At 37.8% G+C, this 15,437-nt stretch overlaps 1 protein-coding gene across 3 annotated transcripts in view; it reads right to left on the reverse strand.

The window, feature by feature from the left end:
• Nucleotides 1–603: 603 nt before the first annotated feature.
• Nucleotides 604–15,437, reverse strand: part of opn7b (opsin 7, group member b) — an 82,101-nt gene continuing 67,267 nt past the window's right edge. For all 3 annotated transcript variants that reach the window (XM_005940264.3, XM_005940263.3, XM_042227875.1), the window contains 5 exons: nt 8,248–8,335; nt 7,999–8,161; nt 6,678–6,805; nt 1,338–1,672; nt 604–1,232 (listed from right to left, as the gene is read on the reverse strand). In XM_005940264.3, the coding sequence (XP_005940326.1) occupies nt 732–1,232; nt 1,338–1,672; nt 6,678–6,805; nt 7,999–8,161; nt 8,248–8,335 (1,215 nt within the window). In that variant the 3' untranslated portion in view covers nt 604–731. The remainder of the gene's footprint in view (nt 1,233–1,337; nt 1,673–6,677; nt 6,806–7,998; nt 8,162–8,247; nt 8,336–15,437) is intronic.

A 15,437-nucleotide genomic window follows, 5' to 3' on the forward strand; every position in this document is an offset into this window, starting at 1 on the left:
CTCCATCAAAATCTTCTTGCCTGGAAAGAGGTGACTAGGAAAAATGGAAATAGAAGACAACATCTCCTCCTTGCAGATGTACCTTCTGGACAAAAAGGTGGCTCACCAAGCCAAATCTTTCCCTAAGTGCTTTGTATTAACACCCAAAGTGTCTGCTTTAACTATAGGAGTAGAGGTTTTGATTTCTCCTCGACAATGAGGTGAAAGCACTCTTTTCATTTTAGATACAACAACAAAGACAACAACAACAACAACAATAACCCTGTGGTCCTTCAATTTGAGGCATACATAAATACATAATATTTAAATACAGTACTCATAATAAACAGATAAAATGTGGTTCAGGGAGTAGGAAGTTTCATCATCAGTTCCTCCCTCCAAGCCCAGCGTAAAATGACTTGCATGGTGACTCTTCAGTCTTGGTTTACACTTGAACTGATCACATAGTTGCTGACACTTGTTCATTTGACCTGATAAAATGCTGATGCACACACCAGTGAAATGTTTGGCTTGCTTATCCTCCTGTATTGGCTTTTAACCACAGATTTCTTTTTGGCAGTATCACATATTTGAGGCATGAAAGTAGTTTTAAACTTTTTTTTCTTTTAAATCAGTCTTACCATTTTTGTTTGTTTGATTGCATTTTCACTTTTCCCCCAACTTGCACTTACTGTTATTTGGGCTTCATTCGTGCCACTTTTTGCTTCATACTTCATTTTCCACTTGTTCCTCTAGAGAAAGTCACTCTGCATCTCATTGGAGAGCTGGCTGACAGCCACTTCACTGTGTACGGATCCTTGAAGAATCCTGGCGGTTTGCTGAAGACTGTAGTCTATACAATTTTCTCTATTACCGTTGTCTGTTTCTGGGCAAGGACAGTGTCTGCAGGTCCTGTGGTTCTCTGGTAACCCATTGGATAACCTTGTAGAGTTGCATTCTTCTTTGTGATGGGACTGCCTGCAAATTCCCTTCTCTGCAGAGCCACCCTGGCACAAACATCCACAGAGTCTCCTTCTGCAATTCGCCACATCTCGACACAAGGACTTGCGAAAATTGGGCTTGAAAGCCAGGTAGACGATAGGGTTGTAAAGGGTGGAGGACTTGGCAAAGATAGCTGCCACAGCAAAAGCTATAGGTGGTACAGTTGTTGAGTTACCAAACGCTGCCCACATAGACACAATAGCATATGGACTCCATGCTGTCAGGAAACCGATGCAAACTGCCACTGAAAGCTAAAAAATAGACAGAACACAGCAAATAACATGCAATGCAAACATGAATTCATGAAGGAAATAATATTTAGTATAAGTCATTTGAAAAGAAAATAATGCACGTACCTTAACGATAAGTGCTTGTGCATTGGTGATCTTGTTCTGTGGGGACATATGCTGCTGCACAGCCTGGTGTGAGCCACGGACAGTCAGCAGGATGAATGTGTAGGAAAGAAAAATTATAGTGCAGGGCAAAATATAGCAGAAGAAGAAGAGACAGATGATGTAGCTCATAGCTGCAGAATTATAGTTCGGCGCATGCCAGTTGATGCAGCATGCTGTACCATAAGGCTCAGGCCCGTACTCTCCCCAGCCCGACAGGGGACCGACAGCAAAGACTGCAGCGTAGCACCAGATGCCTGCAACCAGCAGGCATGCATGGACATATGAAAACTTGTTACCTAAAGACGAGTGTGAGAAGGCAGAGGGAGGACAAGAGAAAAGAGTTTTAGAATTGATTATTGACAGATAAGGACATAAAGAAGATATAGTAGGCTCCATTTAAGATACACTGTGATTTATTAACATACTACAAGTAGTACTGCACTTATCCAGCAAATAAGGGGCTCAGAAAAAAATGCCAAAACAACCCTGGCAACTAGTGATGTGCGATACCACTGATTTCCTTTCCGATCCGATACCAAGTAAAATTCAGGGTGGTATCAACGATACTGATCCGATACCGATACTTTGTACAAAAACATATTTTATTTATTGTATCTTTTACTGTATCTCAAATTATAGCTTCACAATGATTACGGGACATCAGACTACTTGTTTTTATTGCTTAATAATGCAGAATTATCATATAGAAATAAAAAAACTGAAGTTGTGCCTATTTGAAAACGTTGCCTGCAGCACTAAAGGACTCCGTGAGAGACGTCTGTCTCGCCCTAGCACCACCTGTCCCTCTCCTGCTCTTCAGTTCGCCTCAACATACACTCGTCATATTCCGTGATATGATTTACTGTGAGGTGTTTGATGAGGTTAGTGGTGTTGCCACAACACCTCACTGTCTTGCCACATGTATCGCAAACCACGCCTCGGCTGTTTGTGGAGGTAAAATACATCCATGCATGACTCCATTTACGCTCAGTCATTGTTGTGAGTGCGCACGCCAAGGGACTCATTTATACAGCCGTATTTCACACATGACTATGAAAGGCGGAACATGAAGTAGTTCCTTCAAAAGTAGACAATTATATAGTTTCTTTCCACTGTGTTCCTGTTAAAGATAAACTACAAATTTACCCTAAATTACCAAAATATCGATATTTTAATATGAGAATCGATTCTAGAACATAAATGACTGGTATCGGAGGAATCGATATTTCAGTATCGATTCGCACATCACTACTGGCAACACTCTTCTAAAGTTGTTGTGAGTGAAGTGAAGATGAGAACAGAGGAAACCTTACTCATGACACCACACAGCCCCTTCAGCAGGATGCCAGCCCTTTTTTATGGTTCAAGCTGATGGTGGGGGTTCATTTTGCCCCAAGGCACTCACTCAACTGTGTCAGCAATTACAGTTGGCTTTTATCTGATTTTGGCCACCCCTTTCCCAATCAGAACTCCAGCTATCCACGTGGCACATGAAGGAATTATTATTTCTAAGAAAGTCCTCAACTCTCCCTTTTATAGTCTAGCCCACTGGAAGCTATTAGAATCATTCTTACATAAAGTAGCGTGAGACCAAGGATTTCTGAGGCGCAAATATGTTGGAGGCTTGCTCTGAGTCAATAAATTACACTTATTCTTGGTCTAACCTTCTGCTAGCAGATGGGATAAGTTGGTGTGAAACTCCTGTCACTGCATGTTTGCAATTATTGTCTGGATCCAAACATCCACATTGTTTTGTTTGTGTGCTTGTTTGGAGCAGGGCTGTGTAACAGTGTATAAAAGCAAGAAAACAACACGTTTGAACAAAGTTTCTTGCAGGAAAAAATATATGACAGTGTAATTATTTGTGCTCATTTGCATTTCAAACACATTTGCTTGTGAAGCTTGTAGTCTCTTGGCTTTTATTCTCTGCATTATAGACTGCGCGCCACTGAAAAACAGACAAGAGGAGCTATTTCATAACACAGCCTTCAATTATAATGTGCCTATTAGCCAAAGTTAGGACAAATCCTGAAATATCTGCATCATATACTGTAAGTGGACACTTTTCATTAGATGTATATAATCTCCACCTGCATCTCATAACTCATCCTGCAGCACTACATTAGTTTTGTGCTCTCTGTGCTCTTTTTTCCATTTGTTTTGATTTTGTTTCTTGAATAGCTTGACCTGCTTTTCTATTATATTAAAGTACTAGAACATGCCTGTTAGGCAGGGTTTTACTTAGTGGACTATAAAGATGATCGATGCAGCCCCCAGTTCTGTGATCCCTGCAGTGTGTATGGGCAAGTGTGCAAAGGATATAAATGAGAATATTGCTTAAATCTGGCACTTAATCAGCACACCCATTCATCGAGTGAGGATAGTAATACGGGTTCCTAATTAAAACTAAATTACAGGTTATCAATTAATTTATGCCTGCATATTCAGTGTTTTTTTAAATTATGATTTATGAATTATAAATTATGAATTATAGTCAAGTGCTGCTTCGGATTATCAAAGTTTCAAATATTAAAGAAAAGAATGGTTTAATGAAGCACATACAAGTAAATGATAAGTCTTGAAAATTAACCTTTATCAACCATGATTTCAGTGCTTTTTGGATGTGCTAACGGTGTATTGAAATGTTACACTGACCCAGAATCAGCTATTTGTGCTGGTTTGGCTTAGTCATAGACAACTGTGTAGAACAACAAATTCTCAGAGCCCACAAAACGTAACTGTGCTTTTTAACATTTTGTGGAGGAGTGCAGCAGCAGAATTTCCCTCAGTTTATAGTGTCCCATAAAACCCTTGGTTTCTATGGATTCAAGAGGAAAGGGCACCATATTACCATCAGATTTGTAGCAGTACAAACGCCAGCATGATGGTGAGAACTAAAGAGGTAAAATCCAGGATTAAAAACAAAATGCTAACTGTGAATAATTAATATATATGACACAATGAAATTTTAACTGGTTTATACTGTCCAGCTACACAAACATGAATGTTGCAATAAATGTTTCTCTTCCCTAATTCTGTCCCTCTTTTTAGAATTTAATTTCAAAACTTCAGCATTTCTAAATCTGGTCTTTTTTTCAATAATCAGTCTACTTTTACTCTTTTACTGCTGCTAATTAGCAAATAGCTGAACCCTTTTAGTTGTGACTGGAAAAAATCTCATTATTCTATCTGAACTCAATGGGAATTTTATCTAAAACTTTTAGACTATGGATGCAAACCCACAAATAAAAGAAGGTGAGTAGAAGTATGATTAGTGAAGCTTCGCATAGCAATAACACTGAGAGCAGATGATCTAAGAGTCTATTGGTATATATTGAAAAAAATTACTCTACTATATATACTGTACATATATATACTGTACATATATCACACAGAACCTTTGGGGATGTATGATACAGAATAAGAAAAAAACCCTTCTGCAACAGTAATTTTTTTTGGTCTTCTTAGAGCTACGCTGGAATTAAGCTATATCTACACTGGAAGCATCATACAGCCAGCCCTTTGATTCCTTGACCAAGTCAAATAAATAAGGTAAGGCTAGCTAAGAGGCCTAATGTGGATATCAGATATGACTTGTTCATCCTAAACTGTAACAAGAATGGAACAAAGTATTGAATCATGTCATTCAATGAAGAAAGAAGAAATATCTGTTAAATGTGCAGGAATGAAACAGGGAAAAAAGAGAGATGCATCAGTTAGGTCTCATTCCAAGGGCATGAAACACTGATGTTGTGTCAATTTGGTAGCATCTCACAGATATGCGCCACGTGTCATTTTTTTTGTCAGCGCCTTATGTGCACAGTCTAGGCAGCAGTGAGACAAACCTCTCACTCACATGCTTGTAATAGACTCCTGCATATCATTTTAATGGAAGGGTTAAACACGCATTGAGGTAATTTCCAGTGCCAAAGCCTATTTTCTCTATCTTCGCCCAAGGAAATACTCTATACAACACAACCTAACCAATGAGTTAAGTCCATCCATTCATTCTTCCACTCAATCAAATTCAGGGCTGGAGCCTATCCCAGCTGTCTTAGGAGAAGAGGCACCCTGGGCCTGGACAGGTTTCCAGTCTGTCACAGACCTAACAGTAGATTGCTCACATTCACACCTGTGAGCAATTTAGATTTACCAGTTGACCCCAATAATTGGATGTCTTTGGACTGTGAGAGAAGCCAGAGAGAACCCACACAAGCACAGGGAGATGCACATGCAAACTCCACAAAGAAAGGCCCTAGCCTGATGGTGGAATTGAACTCAGGACTGTCTTGATGTGAGGCACCAGTGAGTCAGGTGAGAATAAAAAATAGCCACAAATGAAACAAATAAAAGGGTTAAAACAAAGCCAAAGCTTCAAACTCAAATATCCAAAAGGAGTATAAACAAGAAACTAGCATACTCCACCACCACTCCTCTCAATGCAGACTTTTTCTAGTAACATCCAATAATGCTGCTGCTTTGGCAGCCACTTAAAAAGCAACAACGACAACAAAAAAGAACAAAACAAAACACCTTCTGGGTTTGTTTGTGATGTTATCTGCGTCTAACAAAAGAATATTACTTGATGCACTGCAATGTGTACGTGTTGGTAGTGTATGTTGTCTCTCTATGCTTTTCTTTCTCTCTTCTTCTCATACTCCCCAATGGCTACAGCAGATTGCTCTCCCTCCCTGAGTCTGGGTCTGCCAGAGGTCTCTTCCTGTTAAAATGAGTTCTTCATTCCCACTGCTGCCAAGTGGCTGCCGGGATAGTTGGATTGTTAGGGGGCCTTGGAATAATACTGTAGAGTCTTTAGTTACAATATAAAGCATCATGAAATAATTATTGTGAAGTGTTACTGGAAAGAGGCAGGGACACTTGCATCTTATGCCAACTGCATCCTGAGAACTCCCATAGAGAAACAGTTTGACACAGCAAAGTAGTTCATGTGAGTGAGTGAGCATAAGTTTGGTTGTGATTCAAAATGAGTTGCAGAATGAAAAAATGTTAAATGGAAAACACCTGAAAACTTGCTAAAAGGTTTCTGTAGATCATCCATGGAAAACAACCAATAATGGAATTACATTTCAAGCAAACTCACTGAGATCACACAGAATCTTATTTCACTGGTTTCACAATAACCCTAAACAACCATGTCTTTGATTTTCTTCATTGCCTCAGTTTGGGTCATTCTCGCGGGTCACTAAATTCCTTAGTGTTAAAATAGTGCATTGTTTCACTATTACGATAATAACTTTATGCTGAATTGCAAAGTAAAGCATTAAAAACTGGTGTTGTTACCGTAGTTAGGACAGCAGACCTTGAGCCAGCAGACACAGGAGAGCACCGTTAGGTTGGTCAGACTGCACAGGCCAAACAAAACACCACAAAAGGCATACACAGTACAGGCTGTCTCATTAAACAACCACCTGAATGGAGAGAGAAAGAAAACAGAACATGTGTTACTGTGTGATATTAAGTGAGAGTTTGCCTGCAAATTCCCTTTGGTGAATTTCAGTCAATGAGACTGCAATACATTTTCTGGTCTCCTGGATCATATTCAACTGTAGCATGCGGTGAAGCACTCTGACCCAATAATGGAGCATATGACAGCTATCAGCAGCAAATGGTCAGAGAATAAGACAGCAGGCAGACAATCATAGGAAGAGACAGAAGACAGACAAAGGTATTATGTAGGATGCATGAACAAAGGAGACATAAATGCTTTCCATATTATCTAAAACATTTTTATCAGTGCAACACACAGAAAATATTACAAAAATAGGAAACATGTTATTGTCCAAAGCTCAATGACAGTGGAGTTAAAAAGACATTTGCATTGTTTATTGTTTTTTGCACAAATACTACTTAAAATCATACACCTGGAAACTTCACACAGAGTTAAACTGAAAATTCTGGCTTTTCATCTGCACTACACAGGGCCTTGCTATGCTACTTGTGTCTTTTTCAGCATTTTTTCCAACCTTGAGTAGCATCTGTAGTCATCTTTTCAGGCTGCAGTTGGGCTCAACAACCTTGTAAAGCCTCAGAGGCAAAACTCTGGCCAAAAAGTCAGAAATCACTTACTGCTTCTTCCCAAGGTCTATGCTATGAGCACACAGCAAGAATTACAAGCAAAAATGATCTCAAAATTAGAATATCAACATTTTCATAAATGTGGAGGGTTTTTTCAAATTTTGATTGCTGAAGTGACAATATCAGATATACCATTAATGTGTTGCAAATCTAGCATGATAGTATATTTCCACCTCCATTTTATACAAATGGAAAAATCACAAAATCCTTTAAAAAGGCATTTATTTGTATTTTATCTGTCGTATCCACAAACAATCAAATATGATGAATTTATGTCTGCAAGCATCTGCTTACAAAACCTTAATTTGTCTTTTAATGCATGTCGTAAACTACTGCTCAGGCTGTTAAAGCCCTGGTTTTCGTCGGCAGCTACAGCCTTGCCTTTCAAACCACTCCTCTAACCTCACTCTTCATCTGTCTTTTTCCTTCTATCCTTGTCTCTCATGAAGATAAAAATGTGAAGATGACATAAAAGAGGACTAGATGAAATTTGAAAAAAAAATTGAAAACCTGAATTGTCACTCACATGTGTGTGTAGGTTGAAGGTATTGCAAATGGAAACAAGGTTACGGTCATGCTCAGGTCACTGATGGACAGGTTTACCACAAAGAACTCTGCTGGCTTTAAGGAGGACTTCTTTCTATAGGCCACGAACAGCAGGATGCCATTTCCAAGCACCGACAGCACACCTAGGACACAGAGCTATATAATGTAAAGAGCTGAAGAATTTGAGTCCACATTAAAAGGATTGACCTTGGGGGGATAAATCACTCACCAAAAATGGTGTAGAGCGTTCCCATGATGAAGTCATTGTCTTTTGATATTTTAGACATGAACAGAAATGTTTCGGAGGCATTTCCCATCTAGAACAAAAATGGAAAAACAGACAGGTATAATAAAAAGGAAGAAAAACACAGAATATGTGTTTTCACCCTCAGGCATAAAAACACAACGGCAAAAATATCTGCATTAAAATGTTACATACTGACATCTTTGGAGGATTGAACACAACAACAAAATAGTTCACCCTGATCAACACTGTGTAAATAGGAGGCCATATCAAGCATATTTCATCATTTACATCAGACAGTCATTAAACATATCAGCCACATAAGTAAGAATTCCTTGAAGTTGATGTGTTAGAGGGCAAAAATGGATAAGGATTGTAACTTAAGGTGACTTTACATGGGTCAAGTCCTGTTGGGGGCTGCTACTAATTTTCATGGTTAGTACCTTCCAAAACTTGTCCAAGGAAGATCAACTGATGAAGCAACAGTGGGGACATTGGTGCCCAAGGAAAAGAGTGCCAAAACTGCATACTGCAAACCATTTTGTTTCACACTTAAATGTGCTTGTGATGGACATCAGGACTAGACCATAGGTCAACGAAAGACAGTGAGGGTGGTCTGATGAGTCATGTAATTCTTTTTCAGTATGTTTACAGGCATGCTGCTGAAGTGCTGGCTTGTCCTTTCAGTTCTCCAGATGTTAGCCTGGTCATGCATCCATTGGATGTGCAAAAAAGTTACCCTTGTAACTTATTTTTCTTGCTATACTTCAAGAGACCAAAAGTCTTTTGGTTGCATATTGTGATTCTACAGAAGAATAGGCAAGTGGCTTTAATGCTTCCCCCTGCTTCTTTTTGAAACCTTCAGAAAATTCGCGCAGTCTCATCAAAGACTAGAGCAGAGAAGAGAAGAGAAGATGGTGCAGAAATCCGATGCCACCCTTCACTTCATAATCACTCTTATCTTGAAAGGCCGGCAGAGATGTGCATACACAGCATGACCCACTGCCAATACAGTTTTCATTGTGACCAACACAAGTTGCTGATGTAAGCTTTCTACAGAAAATTATGGGCGGAGATAAGATGGAAATATATTCATAGCCTTTCTATTTACTCAATTACTTCACCTGTACTGAGGGGCACAGGCAAGTTAAATCACCTGGGGTTAAGAGTTGAGCTGCTTGTGTATAAATCCCTATAACCATTCACACTAGAATTTATCTTCAAAGAGCCAGAGATTTCTTTGTGTGGGTTTTCTAATTCAATTTTATGTGGCCCTTATGTGGCCAAGCATAGCTTGTAAGTAGATACAGTACTGCTCAAGTTTGAGTGTAAGTGTAAACACTTGCTTTAGTATTTGCATAAGTATTGAGAGATGCAATTTCAGTATTTAAGTAGATTTTTTCTCATAAACTGCTGGATGTAATATGTGACAAGCTGTAGTTACTACATCAGCTGATATGTATACTTTCAAGCCAGCCATGTTTTGTGACATATGATTTTTCGCCTTTTCCCTTCTCATTTGTTTTTTAAGATTAAATAGAAATATGACCTGAAACATCATATTTTAAAGTCCTAAAAGTTAAATGTGAGAACCTAATTAATCAAATTATGTGAAACCATTACACTTGTTCATTTACCTAAGAAAAATAATTATACACTTCACGTTTGCAAAGGGCCATAATAAGTGAATCCCAGATTTATCAGTATGTTTGGTTAAATTAGAATTAGGTGTTTTCAATGGCACTAGTGACAACTGTTCGTAGGAAACAATTTTTATTTAAGAAAGAAGGCTCTAATAAAATTTGATCTTCGCTTCATACCATGATGGAAAAAAAGGAGAAGGCTGGTCACATAGTTGATAAATACTCCACTTAGACAGGGTATACACATGAAGGAAATTCAAGACTATTGATCTGCTCTTCATGAGCGATCAAAAGTCACTCCAGAAAGAGTTCACAAGGAACTACAAGCCTGTCCCATATTTGCTAATGTTCATGTGTCAATAATCGTGAGAATACTGAGCAACAATAAAGCACTGCGTCCCAAAAAAGAGCATATGTGCACATCTGTTTTCCGCTAAAAATGAAATGATAGGCTTTTGGAATAATGTTTTGAGGACTGATGAGACATAGAGCGTATTGTCTTATGTCTGGGGAAAGAAAACCACTGCATTCCCATTTGTGGAAAATGGTAATGGTTTTCAGCCTGGAGCTTGAACACAGAGCAAGTTGGAGCAGGTTATACTGTATGTGGAGCATAGGCTACCATAGTGATATATCCTAGAGTGATCTACCCGAAGATACCAGACTAACGGTCTAACCCTGCCGAACACTACACGCCAATTTTGAAACTGAACCTTGACAGGGTCGTACAATTTGAAGGTGGAATAGAAGACAATACTAAAATAAAACTAAAAATGGGGAACAAGTATAATTGGGTGGACAGTAGCCAAAAGAGGGATGGTAACCAGGGAGTCAGGGACCAAGCTGAGAATTAAAAAGTTGATTGATATACAAATTTGTTTTTCAGAGAGAGGCAATCTTTTTTTGCATGTTTTATAATCAGGTGCAGAGTAGGGATGGGTATCGAAAACCGGTTCTTGTTGAGAACCGGTTCCCACTGTTTCAATTCCTTGGGATTGTTTGCCATTTTTGCAAACGATTCCCTTATCGATTCCAGTCGCCCTGAATGACGTCACCACGTTGCGGAGCTTCATTTACCTGGCAGGAAACATGGCGCGTAAGCGGCTCAAATGCTCAAAAGTTTGGTCATACTTTACGAGAACGGATGACAACAGGGCAACTTGCAATACTTGCAAAGTAGATATTTCATTTAAGGGAGGAAATACTACGAATATGCAAAAGCATTTGCTCACAAAACACACGATGACCTTAAATGAATGTCGTGTTTTTAATTCCGCTGCGGACTCGTGAATCTCAACCCAGCAGCAGCGGTAACGTTTGCACGTCCTCTCCCGTTAATGCGGCAGGTAAATAATCAACTAACAGTGCATATTATGTTAGCGCGATCTGCCTTATTACTAAACCTGCCATTACTGTGCATTTAGGTGACCATGATGAGAGAGACAGAGTCTGGCTGGCTCAGATGCTGGCAGTTCTCGCTGCAGTCTACCGGTAGCGTCTGCTTTCAGGCCAGGATAGACGAATGTCACCGAGCAGTGACTAAGTTTGTGGTCAAAGCCTTGCACCCATTTGCCACAGCAGATGCCCCTAATTTTCGGTAAGTGAATGTGTTTAATTGTAGGCAGGGACATTACTGGATATTCTTGTGTAATTGCTACTGAATAATTTATGTTATACTTTGTTATTGCTACAGAAGAATATTTATTTTATTATTTTACATTTACATTTTTTTCCCTGGGGACCCTGTGACACCCCATTGAAGAGCCGTAGTGTGGATCTCTTAAGATCTCACTGTTGGGTTTGTAAGGCCATGTTACTCCTAAATTTCTATCTTGTTCAAAGAGAAGATATAAAACGAAGTTCTAAGTTAATTGAACTTAGTGTTCTCCTTTTTTTTAAAAAATCGATAAGAGAATCGATAAAGAATCGAATCGTTAAACAGAATCGAAAATGGAATCGGAATCGTGAAAATCTTATCAATACCCATCCCTAGTGCAGAGAATGGTGGTTCAATTTTTGTATGATGAGCAGAGAGCTGATTACAGTTTTTAGTGACGAAAAAAATGGTCAGCATGCAAACATAGAGGTATAAAGGAACCCAGAGTGAATGTATGCTGACCTCAAGTCCAGTAGCGAGAGCAAGAGGAAAATACTTACCAATGAACAGCAGAATTAATGAATTAATGAAAATAAGTTGATGAACTTCTAGTGCATGAACTTCTTCAAATTAAGATGCATTTTTAATGTTCATTGAAAACAAAGTGTTTTTTTCTCTTGATAAGTGAACAATTACATAATAACAATTACTCTTAGCAAAAATAATTGTTAAATTGTCATCATCACTGAACACGTTGCTGTTAAAAAACAAAAACAAAAACAAATTCTGCTTTATAGCTTGTCTTTTTATTCCATTCATGTAATGTGATCCCAAAGCAAAAGTATGCTGCATTTTCAGTCTCCTTGATTGACCTGAAATTTCAGAATCAGTTCAATAATCCACAGAATGCTTAAAGCTTCTGCTTCTCATTCTCCTTCATCTCAACCTGACTCAAGTTTGACGACTTATCACCAAGGCAGCACCAAATGGATATCTCACACATGAAAAAAAACAAATGCATATTTATACCCTTTTCCTGTTTCGCATAAAGCAAAACATCCCAAGACACAGCATTTGAAAATGAATGATGGAATAAATGTGCTCTTGTTGTGCACTCAGACTTTCAGACTACATTTTATGTGCAGTTCTGAGTATGTGCAACAAGTTAAGTGTACATGGGAGCCAAGCCAAACTTCCATTAAGGTTTTTTATGCCTTAATGAATAAACACTGAATATTCAGCATTCAGACATTTGTATTCAGATTTCATACCATGGCTGGACTATCAGCAAGTTGATTCTAAATGATTGCAAATGATAAAAAAAAAATACTCTACCATCACATGTTGGAACAAAGTTTGTGCTAAAGCAAGGATATTTTCACATGGGCTGTCTATGTCTATGGCCCGAAGGGAGGTAAACTACTGTACTGGTCAACCTGAGTTGTTTGTGACTGCGATTATGGGTCATGAATGAGGAGATACTAATGATTTTATTGGCTAAAAAGAAGAAATAGTTGGTTAGGGTACATGAGAAGATGTGAGTTTGGACAAACAAATAGGTATGGACAAATACTTTATTTGTAATACTTGGGTGTTGCTGTTCACTCTCCATTATATCATTTAAAATTTATATTAGTCTTAATAAAAAAGTGTGTTGGTAGCTCTGGTTTCAAAAATATATATTTCAATTGGCAGTCAGTTCAGGAAATGAACCATTTAAACGAAGAATGTGGCAAAATTGAAAAGATCAAATAATGACATATAGCATACCTGGGCCTCAGAGACGCAGCTATGCAGACCTTCTCTACTAAAATGTTAACAATTTGGTGTGATCCATTTTTAAAACATTTTCATGTTTGTTTTGGTTCTTTTGACGAGTTATTAATATTTGTTATTGCAGTAAAGTACTGCAGCTATAAAGTCAGACCATCTACAGGTTTAGTTGATAAGAAGCCTGATGCACTCAAACAGCATTATCGAGTGGAGGAAATACTGTAAACTACACAATCTTTTAGCTTACAATCACCTATTACTCTTCAGGAGGAATGAAAGATTCATATATATGCAATTTTTTTAGCACAAAATATTAGGAAAAATGTTTTCTGTTACCATCTATAATTATTTATGAGTAAACTAAGAAACTACACCACAAAGTCAGGTAAGACACAAATAGCAGGAATTTCCACCGAGATTACTTGAAATCATATCACCACCTCTCTGTCGTTATATTATTGTATTATTAAATAATTCAGGTTCATCTTGTTGATCATTTCAGGTCTTGGGCTACTAGAATGACACATTATTTAGGTTACAACTAAATATTACAAAAAATCTAGCTGTTGTCAGTAATAACAAGCAAATGAAGTAGAAGCTGTACTTCATATATTTGTTATAAACCCAAATTTACTACTCTTTTGTGTATAATTTAGGCTATTAAGAAGAATGTCCAAAAAACTGCTTTATCCATTTATTTTTTGCAGCCACGACACCTCATTTCATTTAGCATGCTTCCATAAAAATCAGAGATCAGCTATTGTAATAAACAAAAAATGCACACAGTTCCCTGTAAGGGGTAGAATTTGAAGTGTGATTTCATCTGGTCTACTCTAAAGAATGCAATATGCCAACAAAAAGAAACACTGAAAGAGCACAAAACAGAAAAGAAAATTCAGTACAAAAGGTTGAAAGAATGTAAAGCAGCTTTAATACGTGTAATTTTAAAGAATCTGGTTAAAGATAGACAATAACAAAAGCAATAAGGTTGCTCATTGTTTCAGCATAATAGGTGGTTTATGTCAGGTCTGAAAGATACCTAATAGCAGGGCTGAGCATCTGGGGTTGCCTAAGAAATAGATTAGAAAAGTTGTAAATGAATTCTTTACACAAGACAGGATTTGAAGGTTTCTTTATTGAAAAGATAAAATTGAAGGTTTTCTTTAGCACGCAAACAAACAAAACAAAACAAGAAACAAAACAAACAAACAAACATCTTTGCTACTGCTGAAGATTTATCCAAAAAATAAAAATAAAAATAAAAAATAAAAGAAATCAGACTACCATCTAAATCTACTGCTATTGGGTCTACTGCTGAAGATTTCTAAATCCCTCATCTTTAATAGCATGTTTATGCTTTTGCAAACAGTTTGAAAAGAGCCAAAGAACTGACTGTTCAGTTTTTGTCAGACTCTCATAGGAAACAAATATAATAGTAGCTGCAGATTTGGAGCCAAGTTATGCAGTTATTCTCAAACAATTTCAAAATGTGAGAATATAAGCAGTGAAATGACTGGACTTTGCATTGCTGCCACAAGATCTGGGCAAATTGGGCACTGAGCTGACCATGAATTCAGGTCAAAGTTCCTCTACAGCAATGTGAAAGACTGATATGGAAAAATAATACTTCAAGTTATTGCTGCTAAAAGTGCCTGTTAGTGTTCTTAGATTTCCATACACTGCTTTTGTACATTGGCTTAGTTTTTGTTAAATAAATAATCACACTGTGGACCAGATATTTTCTTATATGTCGTAATATGTAAAACTTTAGAATTAATGGAAGGTGTAGTTTCTTTTTAACCATGGTTATACGTACTGGTTTTACCTTGAAAGATCAATAATGGAAATGTTCCACGTTAGGTTCTCTCTTTCTATATTTTAGCAATTTATTGGCAGTCTTGAGTCAAGCACTGGCACTGGAAGCTGATCTATATCACGCATGCTGATTTATGGAGGTGATTTATGGATTATATGTTATCAATGAGACCAGTATGAAGGTTCATAAGATCTCACAAAATGTGATAGTTTAGTGTGAAACCATTTCCTTAAATCGGGGTCACATCTAACAGAAAACATAACTCTCTGCTGACTTTTTATCAACACTGTGAAGGGTGCTAAAACTGTCTTGACTTCAGCTTGCCCTCTTTCCATACAAGTGACAA

This window comes from Haplochromis burtoni, unplaced genomic scaffold (assembly GCF_018398535.1).
Source record: "Haplochromis burtoni strain Fernald_Lab_line unplaced genomic scaffold, NCSU_Asbu1 Contig_287, whole genome shotgun sequence".
NCBI lineage: Eukaryota > Metazoa > Chordata > Actinopteri > Cichliformes > Cichlidae > Haplochromis > Haplochromis burtoni.